At 41.4% G+C, this 24,658-nt stretch overlaps 1 protein-coding gene across 2 annotated transcripts in view; it reads right to left on the reverse strand.

The window, feature by feature from the left end:
- Positions 1 to 24,658, reverse strand: part of prex1 (phosphatidylinositol-3,4,5-trisphosphate-dependent Rac exchange factor 1) — an 84,703-nt gene that overhangs the window by 39,411 nt on the left and 20,634 nt on the right. For both annotated transcript variants that reach the window (XM_062391925.1, XM_062391924.1), the window contains exons 4-11: positions 19,382 to 19,486; positions 15,613 to 15,714; positions 15,324 to 15,485; positions 11,396 to 11,529; positions 10,957 to 11,072; positions 8,109 to 8,258; positions 4,816 to 4,963; positions 903 to 1,003 (exon numbers count right to left, since the gene is read on the reverse strand). In XM_062391925.1, coding sequence (XP_062247909.1) covers positions 903 to 1,003; positions 4,816 to 4,963; positions 8,109 to 8,258; positions 10,957 to 11,072; positions 11,396 to 11,529; positions 15,324 to 15,485; positions 15,613 to 15,714; positions 19,382 to 19,486 — 1,018 coding nt within the window. The remainder of the gene's footprint in view (positions 1 to 902; positions 1,004 to 4,815; positions 4,964 to 8,108; positions 8,259 to 10,956; positions 11,073 to 11,395; positions 11,530 to 15,323; positions 15,486 to 15,612; positions 15,715 to 19,381; positions 19,487 to 24,658) is intronic.

A 24,658-nucleotide genomic window follows, 5' to 3' on the forward strand; every position in this document is an offset into this window, starting at 1 on the left:
TTTGAACAAAGTTTGCATTTTGTACAATAAAACGCACGTGGTTGTCTGTCTATCCTTGTCTCTAAACAAAACTACAGCACAAGTCAGTAGTGGTCGACTGACAGATTCAAATCCCCACTCTGTCACATAACTGCTCTGTCTCTGACATTTTCTTTTTTCAGTGACTAAGTGGTGATGCTTCCTGTACACCTTGCCTGCAGGGCACGAGCCTCTCCAGTCTTCACACAAAGTCCCACTTTTATCCAACAGAGCCCTGCATGTCATCACTGAATCTCTCTGTGGCTGGAGGCTCCTGTGAGCGAGGACTTCGGGGGATTTTCCACAGGTATTAAGGAATATGAACGTTGGAGCTCAGCAAGGGGGAGCAGTGGGTATAAATGCTGACAGTGGTTTTACACTTGCTATGTACAAGAGCCCCTTCAGTAAGACTCTGGACAAGTGTATACATACATTATTTATAGCTGTTTGTGTGTGCATGTGTGTCTCATTTTTCAATGTACTGTATAATTCAGGTTAGCGGGACAGTGACCGTCACACTCCAGATAATATCAGGGAAGGGAAAATGACGTGGGATACATTTCAATAATTAATAACAGACTTTATCTTTGCTTCGACCCTAAGAGGTGAGGTCCAACAGGAAGTGAGGTAAGCATTCATACGAAAACGAATGAGTGAGTCAAATAATTATGGAAGAATGTGAACCCGCGAGCAGGAAAGAACAAGCGAGGATGAGGTGCCAAAACAAAGTTCGATCATAATAAAAACATGACAGGGGAAAATATAAAGAGCATAAAATATGAGGTAATCCACAAAAGAATAGGGGATGACAGAGGTTTTATGAAAAACTAAGAGAAATAAAGGGTATATGAAGGTGAGAGAGAGGTAGAGTCGTTTGGTCTCACCATGGTGGATGATACCATTTTCCAGCAAAGCTTGTCCCAGGTTGACCCCTTCGTCGGGTTTGCTGATCTCGCCGCTCTCTATCAGCCATGACACAAACTCACTGAGGGCACAAGACAAAGAAGCACATGATGAGGCGTGGGTTATTAATGTGATCATCTGTTCACTGTTTACATTTTTTTAATCTTTGACGTGGGGCTCCTCGATGTGTGAGTGCCACCAAGTCACTATGTTTATTATCTTGGATTCCAGTTTATGAAGTTTGCATCATAAAAAAAGCTGTTTATGTTCATAATCATCAATCAAGGTTTACTATTAAATATAGTCAGTGAAAACAATGAACAATGGGAAAGAAAGGATTAGTATATATATATATACTTTAATTAGGACACTCGAACCACTCGACTAAATCAAAGTAAAGAATGAGCTGACAGCAAAATACATTACTGACTGTGGCTATCATTTGTGGGAGGTGGCACAAACCAGTAATGGCTTATATGAAAACCACACCCGAGCATACACAAAAATAAAATCATAAAAAGCATACAACTCGTTAATAAGGGTTATATATTAGTTTTAAAGAAAAGAAAAAAACATATTAGTAAACCAATCTAAATACAGAGCAGGAAGAATAAAGCCCTGTTTAAGTCTCTTATCACCCAAACCGCATGCTACAGTAATGCACCGGGATTATTTTTACATTATTGATATGAAGTTTAATTTGCTCACTTTCGTATTTCCCCTTTCCTGTAAATAAGATGAACTTAGACTTGTTGATATTTAAGAACTCTTTGTTTGTTTGAAAGCACATAGAAAGATTGAGAAGATCATGATTTATTACTTTAATAAACCTTGTAAGATCTCTACAGACATATAGCACAGATAATATGGGAACTCTATTCCCAACAGAAGCGAGAATTGCACGTTTTGTTTGTAATGGATTTCTATGACACATGCAGAAAGTGTTTACATTAGAGGTTAAAACAGAGACTGCTGGATTCAGTAGGTTCATGTGAAAAAAACAGGGACGTTCATTCTCAAGCTGAGCTGACCTTTATGTATATATATGTATTTAATGAACTACTTTGAACACACACACACACACACACACGCACACGCACACGCACACACAGAGGATATTCTGTGTATATCCTTTTATCTGGAGCTACAAATACGCTTCGCACAGACTTTGATTCATGGATCAACCGTCCAAATCCAAGCGCTGTGACTGTCTTTTCACAGTCAGTATGCACTGAACAAATGTTTGAAGGAGAAAATTACATTCTCCCCTTCTTCGTCTTTTATGCTGCAAAGCAAAATAACTTTCCCAGATAATAATGCAGTGAACTGGAGAGCTGGTGTGTGCTGTATGTGTGTCACTGCCTTTATGCATGGATATGTCATAAAGTGGATGCATGAACGCATGTCTATGAATGCTTAGTGTTCATAAATGTCAGGCATGAAAGGTGCGCAGACCTGTATGTGTATATAATCGGTCATATTCGCCCCTGCTTTGTTTCTTATGCTGCAGAGCAAAATAAGCTCCCCGGATAATTATGAGCACTGTGTGTGTGTGTGTGTGTGTGTGTGTGTACAAGATAGAGAGGAATAGACAACTTGACAATGACATCATTAGCTGTAGAAGACAGAGCTAATGGATTGGTTGGGATATCAGCTTTTTGATCACATTTCTGTCGCTGAAGAATTGTTAATTAACTGGCAACCTATTACAGTGATCATAAACAGTATGAAGTACTATTATACTAATGTAGTAATTTTCAAAATCCACTGTTTAAAGACAAAAATCAACAAACTTTACTGCATCTACTTACAGACAATTACACAATATGTGCGCCATTCTACATCAAACTGCAACTTTAAAGGGCCACTGGAGACTAAACTTCACCCAGACAACACAAAATGTTCTTTTTCCAAACACTTAATCTTGTGTTTTCTAAGATCGCATCGCTATTTATCTGAATTTGGTCCTTTTCCTCTGTGTGTTGCATTGTGGGACGATGGTGTGCATCAACGGCACACGGCGAAACTCAGAGGCTGCTTTGAAATATCACTTTGCATGGCATTGAGACAGAGCTAATGCATATTCCCACAGAGGGCAAGTAAATATTTTTACAATGAAAAAAGCTATTGGAGCAGAAGCTAATGCTGCAATTGTGTCAGTCAACAGCTGAACCCAAATTATTTCTCTCCTCAGCACAAAAAGGTGAGGACAAAGCAATACAAGGAAAGTGTTTGAGCAATCATCACTCAAAACAGTGCTATTGATGTTAGACGTGCTCGCTTGACAAAAAAGGAGCAATTATCCAATGAGAAAATGTAAAGTGTGTTAACACAGACCATTTTTCCATGTAGATGGAAGACAAATGAGGAAATTATACTATCAAGGCGATGGGGTGCTGTCAAATTGGCAGGCGGTATCTCTGCTTAATGCAACGTGCACTCAAACTGGGCCTGACACTAATTTCATCAGCAAGACAAATGCAGAGCTAATGCGGGCTGCACTCATCGGCAGGAAATGGCTGAGCGATAAAGTGTGAAAAAAAATGGGAGATAATAGGAAGCGAAAGTGGAGTTAGTGAAAGAGGCCGACAAACTAGACTGAGAGCGCATGAATGAGGCAAAGAAAGGAGTCAGTGACATGTTGGCAAACACGGGAGTCGGAACCATCTGCTGCTGCCATGGCACCGACTCTGAACTTTGACCTACAAGTGAATGATGGGAGAAGAAACACTATATCCCTTTAAGGACAGTAATAATTAACTGTTCCTAAAACAGTGTGTGTGTCTTCTGACAGGGAAGACAAAGACAAAGACACACACACGCACGCACACGCATGCACACACGCAGAATGTAATTTGATCTAATCAATTTAATTGGACAGAGAGAACACCACATGGACGAGGATGGATCTGTTATCACCATTCCATTTTTGAGGAACTAATTAAAATCACTTCTTGTTGGCTTGGTTGATGTGACACTAGTCAACGTATCATTATTACCTTCCCCAAGAGGGCTATGTTTGTTTGTTGGTTGGTTGATTTGTTTGTTTGTCAGCAGGATTACACAAACACAACTGAACAGATTTCCTATGACACTCTGTGAAAGGATGGGACAGGGGCCAAGACAGATCCCTTTTAGATTTGGCACAGATCAGGACAGAGTGGTTCCAAGAAATTTTCTATCACTTTATTTAACACAGTGAGACATTTTGAGTAATTTCCCAGTTAATAAATAAATATAATAGGGATATCGTATTTATGGGACTGATGTTCAGTCTAGTAGTCATTTACCTGTTGGAAAATGCTATCTAATATGCAAGATGTATTTAATAAATTAAAACATAGGGAGAGCTCATGGAAGCTTTATACAGGACCAGTCAGCAGTCCCCATTGCATTCCAGTTAATTTTGTGTTATCCCGAGATGGTGCCAGACAGATTTAATTTAATTTAATTTGATTTAACTGATCTCACAAATGCTGTTGGGTTAGTAGAGATACTGAGGGAAACTTAAGCAGGTCTCTCATTGAATATTCACTGCAAAGAAACATCAGGGGGACAGAGAGACAAACAGCCTGTTGCAGAGCTTTAGTTAAAGGTCCTCTGGTAATGAGAGTATGGATGGCAGTGTGTATGTGTGGAGAAGATTGGCCCTTACTATAACTCATGAGGGCAGACTGTGAGGGGAGTGGGGACTCATTACAGGCAAGAGGATGCAGGGATAAAACAGTTTAGGCATTTTGCCAGGACTCGGGCAAGCTGGATACCAGCTCTTTTGAAATCCCACTGATCTTATGTAACAACAATTTGTAAAGATCCCCTTGTGAACAGCGTAGCATTGCAGTCACATTCACGGAACCTGGGGAAACCAGACACTGCGGCGGCAAAGAAACTCACTTCCCCATGAAGCACTTGGGCACAATGCTGAGCTTCCTGCGTCGATCCTTTATCAGGTGCCTGCTCTTGCTCATCATCATGTGGTAGAGCTTCTCCCCCTTCTCTGCAATCATCACGTAGGCATCCCGCTCCATGCCCAGTTTGAGACCTGCAGATAACAGAGACAGAAAAGTGAGATTCAAGAGGATTCGTCATATGTTATGCACTAAACCCTCAACTGGGTGAGCATCTTTTGGGTTCGAGAGACAAAAGACAAGGGGAGGGAAACAAAGGAGTAAACAAAATCTCAGCCCATTGAAGTGGCTGTATCACAATGCCAAGAAAGATTGAGCTCACCCATAAAATAACACTTATTTCAACTTCCTTTCTGTTGCTATCTCCACATCTTAAACCCAAGAGCCAAAGGCTGTCATGGTGCGGTTAGAAGAGACAAACAGGCCTTTGCTTGGACGGCCTGGTTGTGTACTGGTATTGTGCATATGGAATGAAGCCAGGATCAGAGCACGGCTGCTAGGGTCTCCCACAATCCTCTGATACAATCCCAGATGTTAATCTCCTCTAGACAAGTTGTCTTTAGAGTGAGTAAAGTTCAGGAGGGTATAGTTATCTTGATCTTGTTCCTGTACTGTTTGATGAACTGTTAGTCCTCTGTGGTAAAGCAGAACATGTGAGGGCCCATTGTAAGGCCCTGCTGCCCAATAAAAACCTCTCCAGTGAGCACACTGTTTGAGCTGCTTAACCTCGTTGCCCAGATTGATGAACTTCTGAATTGCACCATGACCCTTTCTGAATCAGGCAACTCAACTCTGCTACACTGTGACTCCCAAAGCTGCTTAACTGGGCCAAGAGGCACATTAAGCTGCTACAATTGACTTTAAACTGTTCTCATTTACGAGCTATAGCGTGCTTAAAAAAGTACATCTCATATATCTGCAGCATCTGGGAACAATTAATTTATCGTTATATAGAAGGTAAAAAGGTTGAGTGGCAAACGTTGGGCTGGGGGTCTGACCGACTGAGAGGGAGCCGGGTGGGACAAACAATGTGAGAAAAGTTAAATGGCCAACGCTGGAATCCAATTTTCCCCATTGAGACGTTGGCGTTCCGCGCTGGCAGCCTGTGATGGAGGTGGGGTTATATTGCAGTTGACAGCAGCTGGAGTACACTTAAACAATGTGTGTCATTGAACAACAGACGGGGCCTGTCAGGCTCCGAGGCCCCTCCGCTTCTGCTCCAGCTGTCAGAGTTTGTCTTGAGCTGCTCCTCGTCTTCCTGCCTGCGCTCGCTCACTGGCCTAATGCATTATCTGACCCGCCCACGCATTTTCCCTGCACTTCCATGAAAACAATGATCAGACGGAACACCTCCAGCTGGCAGTTGTTGAACAATCAAAGCCTGTCGAGGCGAGACGCATGTATGAGACAGGGCAGAACAACAGCATTACATAGAAAAGGTCAAAGCAATAATTCAAGAAGGAGGGAAGAGGTAAAAAACAAAAATGTTGCCAGGATTTATTGCATTCAAACATCATAATGTAGCGGTCTAGACTGGAGTAGAGAGGCTGGGAGAGAAGGAAGCACAGAGCAAACTGGTGAGCGAGTAATAGAAAGTGAGAGTGTGGGGAAATTGGGCACTGTGACTGATCTGGCATCTGTTAGCCTCAGGTCGATTTCCGCCAGGTTGAAACTTAACACCGCAAGCTGTGGCGCACTCCTTCATACTGACTTGTACTCTGAAACCCTTTCATCGATGGATCTGATGCTGCTGGCCCCGCAGTCTGCTGTCCAATATTTACTTAAACAAGATCCAAATCAGTGAGGCTAATTTACAACAGCACTACATGGTCTAGTTGATGGTGGTAAACCGCAAGAAGTGATAAGCTAAACCAATTAGCACATGGGAATAATCAGCCAAAATCATTTTCAATAGAGTTTGGATCTGAAGCCATCAAAGCTATCAGGTGACCTGTTGGGCACCGCCATCAAATCTGGTTAAAGCCTCTCTCACCATTTAATGCACAGGACGTAGCAAAGACAGATGGCCGGTGCTGAACAGGTGGGGACAGATTTGAAGGCAAAAGAGGGAAGTCGCACGATTCAAGGAAAACAATTTTGGGAGCAACAAGAATATCCGTTTGCGTTACTAATCCTACACTAGTGGTGCTCCGGCTTTCATTCAACATCAGTGCTTTTAAAGTTAATCTCTTAGTGGACTCTTGGATGAGACTTGAACTTTGGATCTCCCACACATTCAGAACTAAAGACGTTCCACATTCTGCAAAACACACTGGAATGGATACAGCTTTGTTTAGTGTCGTTGACAGTAACTCTTGTTACAGTAAAAATAGATGCAGATTAATCGAAGGTGTCTTATGTAACTGTACTTCACTTGCTCTGACATTTCTATTCTAGGCGTGAGACCAAGATGCTGTTTTTAGCGCATCAGCTGTTTGTGAATGAGACATTTGATTTACCTGCCACCCAGAGCTTTAATCAGTCAAAATACCTGCACTGCACTGATTCCTTGAAAGTGAGGAGCAGATAGCAGCCTCTGCTCGGTGCACGGGTCATCCAGACAAACTGTGAACGTTGTGTCACCTAAGCCTCTATTTACAAAACAAAAGCAGGCAGCTCGTTCAAGGTGGGACATAACCGTAGGTCACAAACACGGTATCAAGGTCAGAAGCACATCCACGGACATTACAGTGTGCCAGCTGAGGGAGGACTGATGGTTTGTGAATCTAAGGTGGCAACGCGTTCAAGAGAAGGAAATGACTGGAAATGAATGGATTGAAAAGACCAAAACTGGCCGGATAGGTTAGGATGGAAGGACAAGAAGACAAAATAAAATAGGAAGATCTTGGAGCTCAACAAATCAAACAGAGTCCGGGAGCTTTCACATTTCTAAAATCTGCTTCCTTCATCTGTTCTAAAGTAATGCAGTGCTGAATTTAGTGTGATTTGGACACGGGATACAGTCAATATTGATAAAGTTTTAATAAACTGGCAAATGTTGCTCTGTAGCAGCGGCTGCTGGGACTTGTCAATGTAAGTGACGCTGTCAATCACGACAACGGGGGCGTTCAAGACAACAGCAAGGACAAAAGATTATTTTTATTTGTTGCGGCTCAATTACTGAAACATGGTTGATGGTGAAATATATTTCTTAGCACGCTTAAAAAAAAAACTGAGTTCTGCGGGCGGCCAACTCAAGTATAAAGAAATTGTCTCTGGTTTTTCTGCTTTAAGTTCCATTAAGCCGTAAAACGGCCTTGAAAACGAAATGTTACTCACTCTCTCTCTGCTCCCGTTCCCTCAAGATGGCGTCCAGCCACTTCTGCTTGTCCTCAGCATTTTTGGCCATGCAGACAAACCACTTGTTTTTCGCAGTGTTGTGGATTTTCCAGCCGTTCGTCACTGTGTAGTTGTTGCTGTGGTAGTCCGCTGCAAGGTAGAAAAAAAAAGAAGAGAAAGAATGAATGAAGCAATTAATTTCTTTTATGGGTGAGAGGTCATAATGAATAATATTAAAAGACTTAATAATGGAGCAGACTGAGCTATTATTCTTTTTAGTCTTCTAATGGTCTTTAGGGTTAGGAATATACTTGAAACTAGTCTTTTAATTAAAATTAAAAAAATTTAAATAACTATGATATAAATTATAAAAAATAACTGCTTTTTGTTTTTGGTGTTCTCACGCTGCGACTAAAACCACAGACGATAAAACACTGACCCCAGTGGTTAATATAGGAAGTGAAAATGAGCGTAATTAAATCATAAAGATGTTGTGCAATTTGACATTAATATTTCCTCTGATGAGCATTTACCACTCAAGCTATGATTGACAACATCATTAAAAAGATAAACACAATGCACCTCGAGAGCAATAAAAAAACATCTTTCCACTGACTCAACGAAATCTGCCCTCGCACCCCTTTCTAATTATATATCCATTTAGCTGCAGGTGAGCGGCCATTGAATAATGAATGACCGCTGGTAATAGGGTACATTAGTCTCATGCTCAAAGGTCATATAAATAGATCTGAGGAGTCAGGCCCCACAGGGAGTTGCTCCCTCTGCTCTGGAAGAGCAGGGAACTGGGTTGGGACACGGATACTACAGAGTGTATTGTCTTTTAGCCACTGGGATGGAAAAGATGGATCGTAGTAAGGACTTGCTGAGACGTGTAGGCCGGCATCCATCTGGGCAGAGAGCTGCTGGATGAGTCAGTGAAGAGGAGGACTTTATGAATTTTTTAAATATTAAGAACATTTACGATAATAATATCAAACCATCATGTCATCTTAGTTTTTTTTCCCTTTCTTTATTCAAGAATTTGATCATTCGGTTTAAGAGCAGGACTTACTGATTTCGAATCAGATTTTATAATGCTATAATTCATAACCCTGTGCTTGCAATCAAATAACCCTGCTTGTGCATAGATTTCCAACAGAATGCCAGGTGAGGTATTGATATGGGAAATTCCCCCTCCCTTGTTGTGGGTAAGTTAGCTTTATGTGTTACGGGTGGTTACTTTAACTGGGTTTAAGTACTTCTACTTCCTTTTCAATCTGCAGGTAAGGAAAACGAGGAGGAGTCCAGCAGGTACCTGGTTAACATGTAGCAGCAAAATAAAGGATTTCAAGTGATTTTCTTTACTTCATGAAAACACTGTGGTGAGCAACTATAGAAACAAATAGCTGCACCCCTTTTTCTTTTCCCTCTGTTTTTTGGGGGGAAATAGTGCCAAAAGCAACCAAATTGAGAACGGTGCAATTTAATTAGTCATCGCTACACCTGGCCCTCTATGGGTTGGGGAATTTTGACAGAATTGTAAACAAGAAAATATAAGTGCAGATGATGAAATCCAAGAGCAGTGGAGAAATCCAAGAGCAGACAGGGTTTGAAGTGAAAGGATTACCAAATCTGAACCTGAAATCAATAATTCCTGCTCATGGACCAGACTCTTGAATATAGATATGAAGAAAAACATTTAAACGTATGATTTTAGGTTATAGCATATTTGTTATTGCTCTGGGTTATTGAAACAACTTGAATATTTTATTTCTAGTTCCATGTCCTCTCACATTTCACATCTGTTTTACTTAGTAATCAGGTTATCTGTGTTTAAAGTTCATGTGTGCGCATTTTCAAGGTGGCACCCCTGAGTTCTGTGAGTAGCCTATAGCATGTTTTTGTTTGTGGTTTTCCCTCCAGCAGCCTAAATATGACAGCCCCGCACCAAGAGGCAGAAAAAAAAGGCACGTGATCTTGCAAAAATATTCTGCCAGTGCAGAAGAGAGAAAAAAAAAAGAGGAAACATGCGAGAGAGAGAGAGAGGAAGATGTGTTTCTACATCAGCGGACAACAAGCCCAGCATGGGAACTTGAACAAAAACCGCAACAGCAAAAATTAGCTGTGTGTCGACGGTATCGCTACACGCCATACGATAAGCAGCTCATCTCTTGCAAAATATTTCACCCAATACGAGAGCATGTCAAATGTATGAGCTCGGGGTTGCTGTCGCACCTCTATAGCTGACATCAAAAGAACAAGAAGGTGCAAGCTACATCCTGTTTGAAACTAGGTGCAAGTATGATACTCCACCCAAACTGTCAACAAGTACCTGATTCATATCTAACGACCAGCTACTAAACTGCACAACTGTCATAAACTAAAGTGTGAAATGAGAAATGAAAACAGTTATCAAATTGAAAGTCACCATTTTTACTTTCACTGCACAATATGAATTTCTATATAACCTAAAGCCCCTTTTCCAATAACACCCACCATCATCGAGGGCAAGACAGCAAGGCGAGAGAGCGCCTCAGTTTCAGCTGCGTGTGCGACGTCCAACATAACACATTGGGGGAGAAAACAGAAAGGCCAACGCCTCTCCTTGCTAAGGGAAAGGCATCAAATGTGGCCTTTTTAAAAGGGTTTACTCATGTTTAAACCGCATTTCCCTCCTTATTTTGGTGTAAAAAAGTTATAAGCTATTAAAGTGAATAAACCCTCAGTTTGGGAAGGACAGCTGCATTACATCAGGAATGCATAATAATTTACACAAATGTCCCCGGAGAGTTGCATGAATGGACATATAGACGTTCTCCAAAGTCAACGCTGCCGGACAAACACAAACCTGTTCCATCTTCCACATTTTCCACCTCCATCACCTCTGTGTTGATTCGGCCTCTGAACACATAGAGGGGCCCGTTGATAGACTTGGTCCTCTTGGTGGACTTCTTGCCAGAAACCCTAGCAAATGGGACAACACTGTGGTTACACTCAGGCAGGGAAAACATCCGTTGATGCCAGTGCCGTAGTAAAAAGAGAAGCTGTGCTTGCAACACATGCACATTCATGCACAGACACAGGTATGGGTGCTGCAGACTCATGTAGGTGTTTTTGTTCTGCTTGCATTCTAAAAAAGTGTCAACACACATAGGAATTTGGACTTTTGCTCCAAATTTTCCTCCTACCTTAGTTGGTCAATAAAAAAAATGCTTAGCTGCTCCTCTGACATGCTGTTGTGGTAGCTACTGTAGGTGAGTAAGTTGTGTGGATGTTGCATTTCTTACCTGGACTTCCTCTTACAGTAAACCAAAAGGTTGTCAAACAGGAAGAAGACGCGTTCCTGGATATTGCCTGCTGAGATTTTAAGGAGATTTCCATGAAGCAGTAACTCTGAGCAGATATCTGTCAGGTTGGTTCCCTGGAGAGAGAAAAAGATTGAAACAGAAGATTGAATCAGGTTCTGACACAAATGAGTATTGAGATATTCAATTTGACACAAGAAGGTGATTTACATTCGTCAGAACCGTTATAATTATCCACTTTTTTATGTACAGACAACTTATTTTATTTGAGCAGAGCATGGAACCTCGAGTAGGGAATTGCAATAAAGGACATATTTGTCCTTGTCAACCTCAACAAAACAATACGAAATCCAACTCTGGCACTGTAAACAAGGGTGTCCCCCACCTAACTTCAAACTTGGGCCCAATGCAAATCTACAAACCGATTAACTGCACACTTTTCCCTGCCAAGAGAGTTAGCCTCTCGCTAGTCAATCGTTGAGCACCTAAAAAGTGACAGCAAAGCTTCAGTGGTAGAGGCAGCTTCACAACAAACTACACTTTGGCACAGTTGAGAGTTTCCTGGGGGAATTCTTATGTAGGAATAAAGTCGTTTTATACTCTTTTCAGCTGTATGTGTATAGAGGGTAGTGCATATTGTAGGTAGAAGTGCCACAAGCCTTAAAATGTACCATTTAAGCCAATTAATTCATCTGTAACTATTCAGGAAGATGCAATCTGACAAACTGCAGCCATGACAGGATGTGGTAAACTTTTGAAAACTGAGAACCCTTCTTGATGAAGTAGTGAAACAAGGAACAATGACACATCCAGTGATTTTGGTCTTTTACAGTCAACACAATGAGCCATAAGAGTCGAGACAAACAAAAAGATTGTTCACCCAACATCTACTGCCTCATTTTCAGTACTGAATTATCAAATTAGTTTTAATGATCAAACATGAAGAGGCATCTTTCTCATTATAAACTCACTATTGAAAAAAATGACATGTAAAATGACTATTGAAATGTTGAAAATGAATATTTAGAAATGTTGTCTGTCTTTGTTAATGAAGTTGTCGACATTAATCTGGGACTGATTGACCTCGATTGACGAGAGCTTGCTGTCTAATTAACCTTTTCACAAAGTGTCTGGACTTCACAACCAATGAATCATATTATTTTGGATTTGTTATTTCCAGAAAAAAGATTTCAGCGTTTTCACATTTTCAACTAGAGAACATAAACGGCTTTCACAGATACAGACACACTGCATTCTGGTGCGTTTCTGCCCAAGTTGTAAATGACAGATGAAAAACAGTTCCTAATATCACAACAGGAACGATTAGGAAATTCAAAGGATGAGTAGTATATACATGCGGTTCACCTAAGCTGCCAAAACACGGCTACCGATAAAATAAAACTAATGAAGTTAAAAGATATCACATTACTCACTGTTAACCGGATCATTCCACTCCGAATCATCCGGAACTAAATACACCCATGTGTTGGCTGTGGACAACCTCCCCCCTTTGGCTTGTGGAGTACCCACCACATACCCACAGGCACACACACATACATCACATCTGGACTTCACTGTTGTCTTTGAAGACACCTGTGGAAACCCCGAGCAGCCACACCCATTCTCAAGCATCCATAATTGATTCCCAGGAGTATATATATATATATATATATATATATATATATATAAAGATGATGGATGCTCATCACTGCAGACTTCATAGAGAGAAAATATATTAGCTTTTTTAAGGTGAATACCGACTGGGTTAGGGTAGACGATCAATTCAACCTCATGTAAAGCTGAGGTGGGGGTGGGTGTAAGAGAATGCTCGTCTTGCTCTCTGTGTTTGCAGACATGTCGACGCTTTTCTGCATTTATAATGTATGTACAAATACACTGTATTTTGTGCACAGTACATAGGAACAGCGGTAATGCGTCTGGCCCCTCTTCAGTGCTACTAGCGGGTTCTTCCATTAGGGCTGAAGGTGATTAGGCTGGAGAGTGGCTGGAGAGAGTGAGACTAATGCTGTTAGGTCGAAGGATCTGCAGAGGGGCAAGGTCGGGCTGAAGTGCCTTTCCAAGCTTTTACTGGGTCGTTCAGGGAGAGAGAACAGAGAAATTGCCTTCTGGGTTTAGAGCCGCTTTAATAGAGATGTTTCGAAACATTGTGGACTGAGATCGTTTATACATTCAAAACTCTGTTGTGGTATCAATGTAGCCTTATACTACAAGTATCACAGTCTGACTGAGGATTTCCCTTAAGTTATGGGCTGACTGTGATCTGGTTAACGGCTCATATCATACGAGTTCAATCATCACTTATGATCAACTGACAAAAATTGAGCCAGTTACCAGTCTGAAAGTGTCTCACAGTAACTAAGTCCAAAGGCAGAAGATGTATCCGTCTCAGTGAAAGCAAAGGCGTAGGTGTGATATACTATATGTGATACATACAACATTAACCCTGTTACCGATAGCAAAGTGTCTACTTGCCATCAGGGTTGCATCCAACTATTATTTCAATTATTCATTGCTATGTATCCATCCATCCATTAGGTATACTGCATATCCTTTGAGGGTTTGGGGGAGGGGGCAATCCCAGCAGACATTGGGCAAGAGGCAGAAGGAGGCGGGGAACATGCTCTTGTCAGTCTTTCACAAGGCTAACATACTTAGACAAGCAACTGCTCACACCTACAAGTTGTGAGCCAACCTGAATGTCTTCGGAGGGTAGAAGGAAACTGACGTACCGCGAGGGAACCTAAGCAAGCACAGGGAGAACATGCAAACTCCACACAGAGAGGTAACAGCCAGCAAGTTCCAACACAGATCGTTCTGGCCGTGAGGTGACGGAGCTAACCAGTGTTCCACTGTGCCGCCACGAAGTCCAAAACTCATTTAAACCATCCAAAGAGTATCTAAATTTATAATTAACTGAGTAATACGGCATTTGTTTTACATTTGAGAAGCTCGAGTTTAGTAATGTTTGAGTGTTTTGCCTGTAAAATTGTATTCTAATTGATTATCAGAACCGTTTAATACAATTTCTCCACCAGCAGCTCCACTGATTGGCTGCTTCAGCACTGCTTTGGTTTGTACTTCGGTTTTACATAACATAAAAATGAGAGGAAATCATGGTGGCTTAAGTCCAAACACAGAATAGAAAGACAAAATTTGAATTATTTGTCACAAGAGGAACCAGAACATATCCTGGTCTTTTACTCCCAATAGACTGAGGCTAAATAAATATTTCTTGGTATTTGTTTTCAGGGTCAAGTGGTGACATTTTTCTCCGTGACAGGAAGAAAAGGAGGCCTGTTTTGAAAACCAGATAGTGGGATGTCCCAGAGGGGCCCACTCTCTGGGTCCATCCTCCCAAGATCCCCTCATGTAACCCTCCCAGTGCATGTGAGACTAGCACACTGCTTCCTAGGTCTCTTCTGATTGGGCAGCATGCCCGTTGGCATCCCCATTAGCACCCTGAGTGGGTCGATTGTCCCATTGGTGCCCGCTAAGACAAGGCCTCTGTTGTGGTGGGTGAGAGAGGCGTGAAAAATTCACTGGACCCTTCGCTCGGCTCCCAAGCCCTGTCCATGGCCCCTGGGCTCGGAGCAGTGAATTGGCTGCTACAGTGCTTAACTCAACATAGATAGAGCCTGTGGTGGTTGAGTCGTTCCTAAAATAAGTCTGGCTGTTTAAGTCATTTATTATGATATAGGAGCATTGAGAGAAACAGACTTGTTTCAGGATTCTCTAATAAAAGGGCACTCATTGTGATAATTCTCGGTCCCTTTCTCTTTCCTTCAGTTTTTACTCTCTAAATGTCATGGCGCTAATCCTGGTCTCCTCATGGCTAGTGTCACCCTGACCCCATTCTCATTCTCCCCTTCTCCGTCCGCGATGATCTCACCTCCCAGCCCTCGATGTGGGACTGCAGCTGTTCCAGAGCCTCCAGTTTCTCCATCTGCCTCTTGGTCTCATTGATGTTGGAGCACACTGCCTTCATGGACTGCAGAGCCTCTTCCACAGCTGGATAGTCTGCATGCTTTTTAGGGGTCCTCTTCAGTAGTTCCTATATTGGGGGAAACAGGTTTCTTGTTTTATACCATGAAGCTTAATTTACAGATGAATAAAAGGAAAGTGTCGTTAATATTATTAGTTAACAGCACCATGACATTATTGCAACACTTGTGCGCTACCTTCAGCAGCAGAGGGTACTTGCAGATCCTCTGAATGGGAGTAAGAAGGTAGCCCTCCAGGGGAATGTCGGTGCTTTTCTTCCCTCCTAGTAGCATACAGTGCTGTAGAAGAAAAAACACAACCAATATTAAACACTGTAAAATTACAAACCTTAAATATAAAAAAATGACGAACAGTGCAGTCAAAAGAAATTTCTGCCTGAAATGCAAGAAGTAGATAGCCTGGATGCCAGACGAACTTAGCCCCGCCCACAACATTTGAAGTCGGGAAGTAGTTGATCCAGTAGATTAAAAGCATATACTTACTTGTTGCTCCAACATTAAGCAACAGCATCCCAACATTTGTCTTTCTTGGTGTTGATTTTATACAACATGTTCCGAGGATCATTTTAATTTAATTATTAATCTAATGTCATCCATGTTGAAGAACTTAGCTGTTTGCTCCGTTAAATGTCGGGTGTAAATTACGTATTCTCCACTCAAGCCTATGTGGAGAATACGTAGCCCCCTCTCTCTCTCTTTTTATCTTTATCACTGCTTGTGTGGCTGTAGTGGATGGGCAGAGGGGGACATTTAATAATTTCATTGGTCAAATTAAAACTCCAGGACAACAGACGGGGACTTCAAAGTATGGGATGCATATTTGATCATTTATATCATATAAAATATGTCATCAATATAGTTTAAGATCGTTTTTCAGTGTGTTTCCTGGTGCGATACACTCGCGTCAGGCACAAAAAATAGACTCAATGCCAAAACGATCGCTGCACGGAGCGAGGCAGCCTTGGAGCAGCGCGGTGCTTCAGCCTCCGGTGTGACCAGCACAAAGGTTTAACATGGGAGTGGATGGGAGCCAGCTGTTATTTAAGGCTTGGCACTGTGCTGAAGCGTCGCTTCGGCATCGCTTCAGCGTCCGGTGTGAACCCGCCGTTAGTAAATAACTCACAATGCGCCGCTTAACATACGTCACATACTACATTGCTCTGATTGGCTGTAGGTCTATCCAATTGAGCGAAGAGGAATTTTATTTCCTGGTTCGGTTGAAACACACCCCATAATCATAGCCCAATGGAGCGGTCTCAGACTCACATTCTGACTAGAATTGTGAGTCTGACAACGTCAGGCTAAGAAGTAGACAATGCAAGTTTGAAAAGCGAACACAATCTTTTACAAATGTATTAGAGGAAAATAATGCTTTGGATATATTGTGCAAGGTAATCGGTGGAAAAACAGTTAAAGTTGAACCTGAATTGTTTCTTATTCAGTTTTTTCTTACAGAGTCCATGTCAGCTTTCCACATCTCTTGTATAAAACTTCTTATCTAAATTAATGACCACATCCTGTTACCAAACCTTGGTTTGGGCAATTCAATAGTAGCTTCTGGTGGTTTATTTTCAGTGAGATGTCTTTTTAGCATTTACAGTATTTCTTGTCACGTTTTTCTTTTAGTATTATTTAAAGTGAATCAATGGATTGAGTTTGTGGCTCTTATTGTTGTTTATCAAAACATAAGTTTCCTTCTTCTTCCCTCACAAGAAAACAACAGCCAAGAAAAAAAAGGACACTGTCATTTCTATGGGACCTTGTTTAAACACAAAACTCTATGACATTGACTACGCTATGCTATAATATACAATAGAATACTGTACTATATATAACATTACATTTCCCTATACTATGCTAAAAAATGCAATGCGATGCTATGCTATGCTATGCTATACTACACTTTAGTATAGATAGTATACTACTCTACACTATACTATGCTATAGTATCAATACTTTAAATTCTTAATTTTTACTAGTATAGCACATTGTGTTTTTGAAAGGTGCTATATAAATCAAATTTATTGTTATAATTTGTCCATTATTAGAACTATATTTCTTCTGGTGTGCCACTGAAAAACCCCTCACAAATATTGATGTATTTTAACAGGGACAGTGAGAACCCTCATAAATGTCTCCTCATTCCCCAGACGATTTGGGCTTTTAGAAACTAGCCCCCAGAACCAGTTGAAAGGAGAGGTTTTCTTCAGAAGTGGGGGGTTACAGTTACACTCGTGGTTTCTCTACGCCTTGAATTTTGCAGGAACGTAGGCTGTCAGTATGCTATGAGCTCATTGGACGGGATGAAAGATCAAAAGCAGCCATGCAGATAAACTCCTTGACTTTTCTCCAGTGGGAAAGAAGGCAGGGGATCAGTATGGAGCATTATAATCATATGGCAATTCCTTTCAGCACTGCAGTGAGAAGGAGAGGGTGGCTGGGGTGTGTGTGTGTGTGTGGGGGGGGGGGGGGCTATTTGGTGGGAAAAAAAGCAAAAATCTCATCTTCTAAATTTCACAGATTCCTAATGTATTAATCTCTCCTCTCTTGTTCCGTCTCTCCCACAACCCCCGTTTCTTCAAAGTTTTCCTCAGCCTCCCGTCTCCATTATCCTCTGCTTATTTGTAATCTGCCTGCAGACAGAATTCCCTCTGCTCTTCACACTGACCTCCTTTTGCTTTCACTTCACTTCTCTCTACTGTTCCAGTGCAATTAACACTTCTTTTCTGCGTACAATTTCAGAAGCTCCCACCGTTGCATGATTCAATAAGCGTTGAATATTGTTTAATCAAGAAAATGAATTCCCCTGGATTTAGAAAAAGCTGAAAAAACGGCCTATGGAAATACATTTTACACTAATGGTTAACGCTTTAAGAATTGAGAACTTTATTCTACCGTATATGCTCTACTTTCTAAAATAGAAACACATCACTCGATATTTATCATACCTTTTAATGACAATGCTTCGCGAATTGTGTTTATCAATCTTGTTTCTATTTTGCTGATGGTTGCTACACAAAACACAAATGTTTGTCCAATATTTGATTTAATATTGAGCAGGCCTGACAACTGCTTCATTACATAACCAGATGTTGTGTGGTGATTTTATTTTGGAAGCATTAATGTGGCATAAGACCTGACCAATTAGGCAGCACATGACTGGGCCAGGAGAAGCAAAAAGCCAAAGCACACAGCAACACTGAGCCCACTGTTTCCAGTCCTGTGGGTCAGTATAATGCAATGGAAGCAAACCATCAGGCAGCGACAAATGCAAGGCCTCAGATCTCTCGGCCAATCCCAAGAAGGCTGCCAACAGTCCACAGCTGGCTGGCCCTGGATCCGCAGATGATTTCATTGTTAGGTCCCCGCTCAAAAGCCCTGTGGCCATTCTAAGTTCATTGTCTGGGGCCCATACGTTTGGGTGTCAAAGTACGGAAGCAGCTGGTAGCGGAAACACTACAAGAAAGACAAAAAAGTGACCTTGATGGTGGCTACATCCTGTCCGGGCAGGAAGAACCCCACGACCCTATAACAGTTTCTGCCCTTTATTCAAGTGTGAACATGGAAATACAGGTGTTAGGATGGAGGGAAAGGGGAAGGAGTAGCATGACTAAATGGCAGATAAAGAAAGTCAGCGGACTCACAGGAGGAAAGAAATATAGTGCAAAGGAACGCAGTAATGCTAACAGCAGGATAATAGATGAGAGGCTGATGTAGACAAACACGAAATCAGTAGAGGCAAACATTTGCAAGACTGAAGTGACAGAAATTATGAAAGCGTGGAGATTTGTAAATACAACATGAGGAAGAGATGAGTCAGAGTCATAGGTAGAAGAGGAAGGACGCTCATGAAAATTCGGAACTGTTGTTGACTCTAGAGGTGGACGACGACCGCAAAGAGAAGAACAAATAAGTTATGCAGAGGAGAAGAGCAGTGGTGTCTTACCAGCAGGTAGGTCCTGATGTTGGGGATCTTGTTAAGCTCCATGAGAAGTCGTAAAGCCTTTTCATGGTTACTGCAGTACTCGCCATACACCGAGAAACTCTGCCTCTGCAAAAAGTGAAAGACCAAATTCACAACCATTTTTCTGGCTGGTTGGCAGCATTAAGGACTGACATGAGGAATACGGACAGTGCAGAGCAGAAACTGGGGAGAAGGCTCCAACAACTACAGTGTAATGAGATTCAAATAACGAGGTAAACGGTGGATAACTGCAACTCTACAGCTGTTGTTCTTACTAAATACTAGTAAGGATGGGTATCAAGAGACAGTTTTAAATTGTTACCTGTACCTAATTGAACCAAAATCAATCAATTAATTTTTTTTATAGCCCATATTCATGAATCACAATATGTGTCGTAGGACTATACATGGTGGGACATCCTCTTTCCTTAACCCTAAACAAGAGTAAGAAAATACTACCGGAAAAAAAGATGGAAAACCTCAGAAAGAGCGACATGTTACACTTCTATCCCTCTACTAGGAAGGGCAGAAGTGTAACAGATGTCAGATGTAGCAGAGCACCCATGAGAAAAGATGGGAGAGGTGTATCAAGGTATGTATTGCCAAAAATTGTAGTATAGGTGAGTAGGCATATTGTATATCTTAGCAATATAGTAATAATCATGATCCACCAGGAATCAGGATCACGATCCACCATCAGGATCACAACAATATGTTTGCTATGTTCATTCTTATTTCAAAAGTATCATCTGATTTCCAACCAACCCCTAAGGAGGACAAAGCTGATGCTGTCAGGTGATATTGCGCTTGTTTGATGTTGATTTGATGCTGAGCTTTTGATTTTGAAGCAGCAATGTCTAGCTGACTAGACATTAGGAGCAATATAGTCCTCCTACTACGGGAAACTCCACAAACAATTTAACTAGTTATTTCTGGAAAACAGCAATACAAAAAACTGTTTCATCGTTTCCTATGGGTTAATGCCATATCTTTATTTTTCGCACCAAAGTCTAGAGAGACGTCTCAACAAGAATATAGATTGGTATGGATAAGCAGTATCTGTAATGATACTCATCACTAATTATTAGCAGTAGTACGAGCAGCCACATCATTCTCTTCAGCGGGCTGTGATATGGGAGTGCAAACTCACTGCAACAGCAAAGCCTCTGAAATAATTACCAATTTTCATGTTCTAGTTTTCAGAGAAATCCTTTTCACACTTCTCTTTTTCAGAGAATTCTATATCGTATCAGAAAAAGCCCACATAGCATGCCTACATACAGCACTTCTTCTATTTCCTGCGGGGGACAGCGTCATGCTGCATCAAGACTTCACAGCCCTTCTAGGACTGATGCAGAGGCTTTTGTCAAGCTGCCATTTAGTTTTCTTTTACAATACGTAACATAACCCCTCAGCGAGTGAGTTGACTGCAGCTTAAAATGTATTATTCATGCAGAAAACTGTATAGAACACTGTATGCACAATATCACAGCAGCAGTTGAATTTACACCCCGAGGCTTACTGAAGCCTGTTGTCTATTCTCCACTGTACTACACTAATTGGGATGTGAAACCATGTGCAGTCTGGGGCCTGAGGTGTAGAAACTGAAACTGTCACCTGAAACAACTTGGTGAGCGAAATCCCAAACTGCAGGGGCTCGGACACCACTTTCAACTAAACTAAAACGCCACCGCCTTAAGGCTTTGCTTTTAAACGATAAAACTATCAAATATATATCATTATTCAATCAATAGCTCAGACAAATCAGGGTAAAGATAATATTGGATAATATTATCACATCATCTGTGACCACACCTTCAATAATACAAATTACTAAGGGCAACATATACGGAAGTGCACAATGAGTATGCGTGTGGTTTGCACGCACATGCACACACACACACACACACACATTTTAAACACTTATCTCTGCTCAGTCCGACCAATAGGAGCTGATCAAATTAGATGTACAAGTGAGCAGCACAACATGAACGTTTTTTTAACCAAACATGCAGGCCGGAACACAAACACACCCAAAGACACGTGTGTGCAGGGGATTCCAGTCTGAAGCACCACTGGGAGCAACAGCTGAGCCAGCATATGGTGAGAAACCCCCAATACTGTCAAACTGAGTTAGTACTCTACATGGCTAAAGGAAGGGAGAACGGTAAGGATTTGTATGTACACTAGAGTAAATGTACCACAAGTACATTTGTTCATGTGTACAAATAAAGGTTAATTAGTTGGGAGCGTTTGTGTAGAGAGGATAGAAGAGTCACACATGAACTCGAATCAACCTGATGTACAACTGTATAAAGTAGTGTCTCGCATTTATTATCTAGACTTCTAATTTGTCCCGCATCAGTTTCAAAATTGAGGATTTTGTTTTACTTTTCCTATTAACATAAGATATCTCAAAATAGGTTCCTTTACATTGCATTGTATAGCAGTGTGCAGCACTAATTGCCTCTTGCTCACATGCACTAGCAACCATAAAGTAGCTACTGTCTGCAGACAGTGAGACATCATAATTTCAGCTGCAGTTGTACAAGTAGCTGCAAGTGCAATGCTATGCAGTTCTCTCTCACACACCACAACTTGTCACTCAGAATCCGTGGTCTGTCAGAGTTACGTTCATGAACCGACGCTATCGCCATTCTTTTTTTTTTGTATGGAGTATTTGTTATTTGCTGAATGCGAAATAACCTCTTCATCTTTCATCTGCGATCGAACCCTTTTGCTCACGTTATTCTTTTTTCAGCTGCCGTGTCTTTACCACCAAAATCCTCTCCTAGGTGTTATCATTCCTCAGTGACAACTGGTCCACTGTCAATTCAGGCTGTCTTTAAGTAGCATATAAATGAGACCGGTATTTGAACCTTGAATTTCCAAGCAGTGTATTAAAAAACTGGGACTATCCCAAAAAGACTGAAAGACGTCAGTTGTACCCAGAATAACTCAAAGACTTGGGTTGTCCCTTTGATAAACACAAGTCTTTAGTTGAATTCCTCATCATTGGAATGTTATTCCGGAGGCTAGATGAGAGGGTAGTATCAAACACAGAGAGAGTCAAAGCATAATGGGTGTAGTTCAGAAAGTGCATAATGACGTGACTGTTGCTTCTCGTGCAGTGCTTCACATACACAGTTGTCAGAAACAGAGCAAATATTGACGTCTCTGATTTCTCCTCAAACACGAGTCACCTTTTCACCTTTTGCAGAGTTGGAATAATCTTAAACAAATCCGTGTGTGTTTGGTCAGAGGAAACACACTCCTTCTAAATCATTGGCTCAACTCATGGCTTGAATAACTGCAAATATCCCTATATTCATTAATACTAATATGGATATCTGTAAAGAATTTCAATGAAAACAATTCTGGTCATGTTCATTTATGATCAAAAACGTCTGCACTTTTTCTACATTTGCAGCCTCCCGGGCCATCTTGGCAACATCTGACTTTGAATAAAAATGAATCATCCCATTTGTCTTCCCTAACTGTGAGTGGCAGACAATCCTGTGGAATAATGCCGAAGGTTAATCAAATCCCAGTCATGGTATTGACCCCTGCTACAGGTCAAGGGCTATGGCTGGAGGGTGCCAGACAGGGTCGGCTGATTGGTAGAGAGGTGTCAGTGTTGGAAGGAGACAAAGGTCATGGGTATAGGAGAGGGAAGTGTAATGGATATGCAGTAACAAAGGTGGTGTGTGTGGGTGTGTGTGTGGGACATGGTAGAACACATATTCAAACACACAAACCCATATACACACAGAAAAAAGATGGAAGTGAAATGTGTTTTTCTTGAGAATTTGACATTAATCATTTAAAAGACTGGTTCCACATTTTGGGAAATACGCATAATCCTTTGTTGCTGAGCCTTACATGAGAAGATCAACACCACTCTTAAAAGCAAGCAGCTAGTTAGCCTAACTTAGCATGAATACTGGAAACACAGGGAAACACAGTATATATTAACTGTTTTGGTCTTTTAAGGGGATTCATTTGTTGTCACCTAACAAGAATATATGTAAAAATCTACCCTGATTTACTGCTTTTGTTTTGTTCTTATGAACTGATCATTGGGTAGTGATTGTACTCAGTCTATCTGAGGATATCACCTTGGCCTCTGAGAAATTATAAATACTAGGGTATATATAGCCTCTGTTTTCTGTTAAACCATTACTTTCATGTGTGACATCACTGCTACAGAGGACTTTATTGAGTTTTGCTCCATCACTATGACTCATCCTGAATTCATATCCAAAGGTTACGTCCCTTGCCAAGACTTGAAGAAAACTGAGATGATGAAGAGAATAAGGCTGTTCTCTTTAAACAATTCATTTCACCTAGCGCTTCCCAAACAGCCGTTCTGTCTGCCCACAGCAGAGCGGCGTGGAAAAAAAACAACCATGTCAGGCTCCTTTAATCAATTCTCCACCCTGACACTTCGGCCTGACAAACTCAATGACCGTGACATCTCGCACATGTGTGAAGGTACGATTGGATGAGCCAATTCAACAGAAATTCAACAGATGTGATTAAATGTCAGTCATATGCCACAAGCCAGTAGTGGGAAGATTATTTTTGATCGTGCAATTTCCCTTCAAAGAGGTGGTGTGGTTCATAAAAGGGCACGTAGGTTGATTTTTTATTTAGCTTTATAAACATTTCTCAGAAGCACAAATAGTGATCAACGGTCAAGGTTTCAAGATTTGTGTCGCTAGTACTTGTCCAGGTGCATAAATTATGGGATTTTTGATGATTGAATCAGGACATGATTTTCTTCCTCTGAAATGAAAAACTTCAATCTGCTTATGTTGTGCTGCTGCAACACTGTCCTGCACACCGATACCCTACTGAGCTGTTTTGAGACTTACAATTTGTATTGAAGATAGTATATTGGAGAGAGTGAGAGAGAGAGAGAGAGAGAGAGAGAGAGAGAGAGAGAGAGAGAGAGAGAGAGAGAGAGCGAGCTACCCACAGAAGCATTGTCCCCTCCCTGACTGACAAACCATCTCTTCCTTCCCGGACACAGACCCTTCTTTGTTTGTTCCCTGGGGCCAAACAAGTTCAAACAGAGGGGAGTGGAGGGGATGGTGGGAGGGAGGTGAGGGGAGGAGTGGTCACAGAGCAGAGAGGATGATTTGGATAGAGGGATGGAGGGATAGAGGGACGGAGGGATGGAGAGATGGAGGGGGCAATAGAAGGAGATGGCAGAGACAGTGACTTTCACAGAGTGATGACAAGGGACGGAGGGAA

Source organism: Platichthys flesus, chromosome 7 (genome assembly GCF_949316205.1).
Source record: "Platichthys flesus chromosome 7, fPlaFle2.1, whole genome shotgun sequence".
In the NCBI taxonomy this organism is placed as follows: Eukaryota; Metazoa; Chordata; class Actinopteri; order Pleuronectiformes; family Pleuronectidae; genus Platichthys; species Platichthys flesus.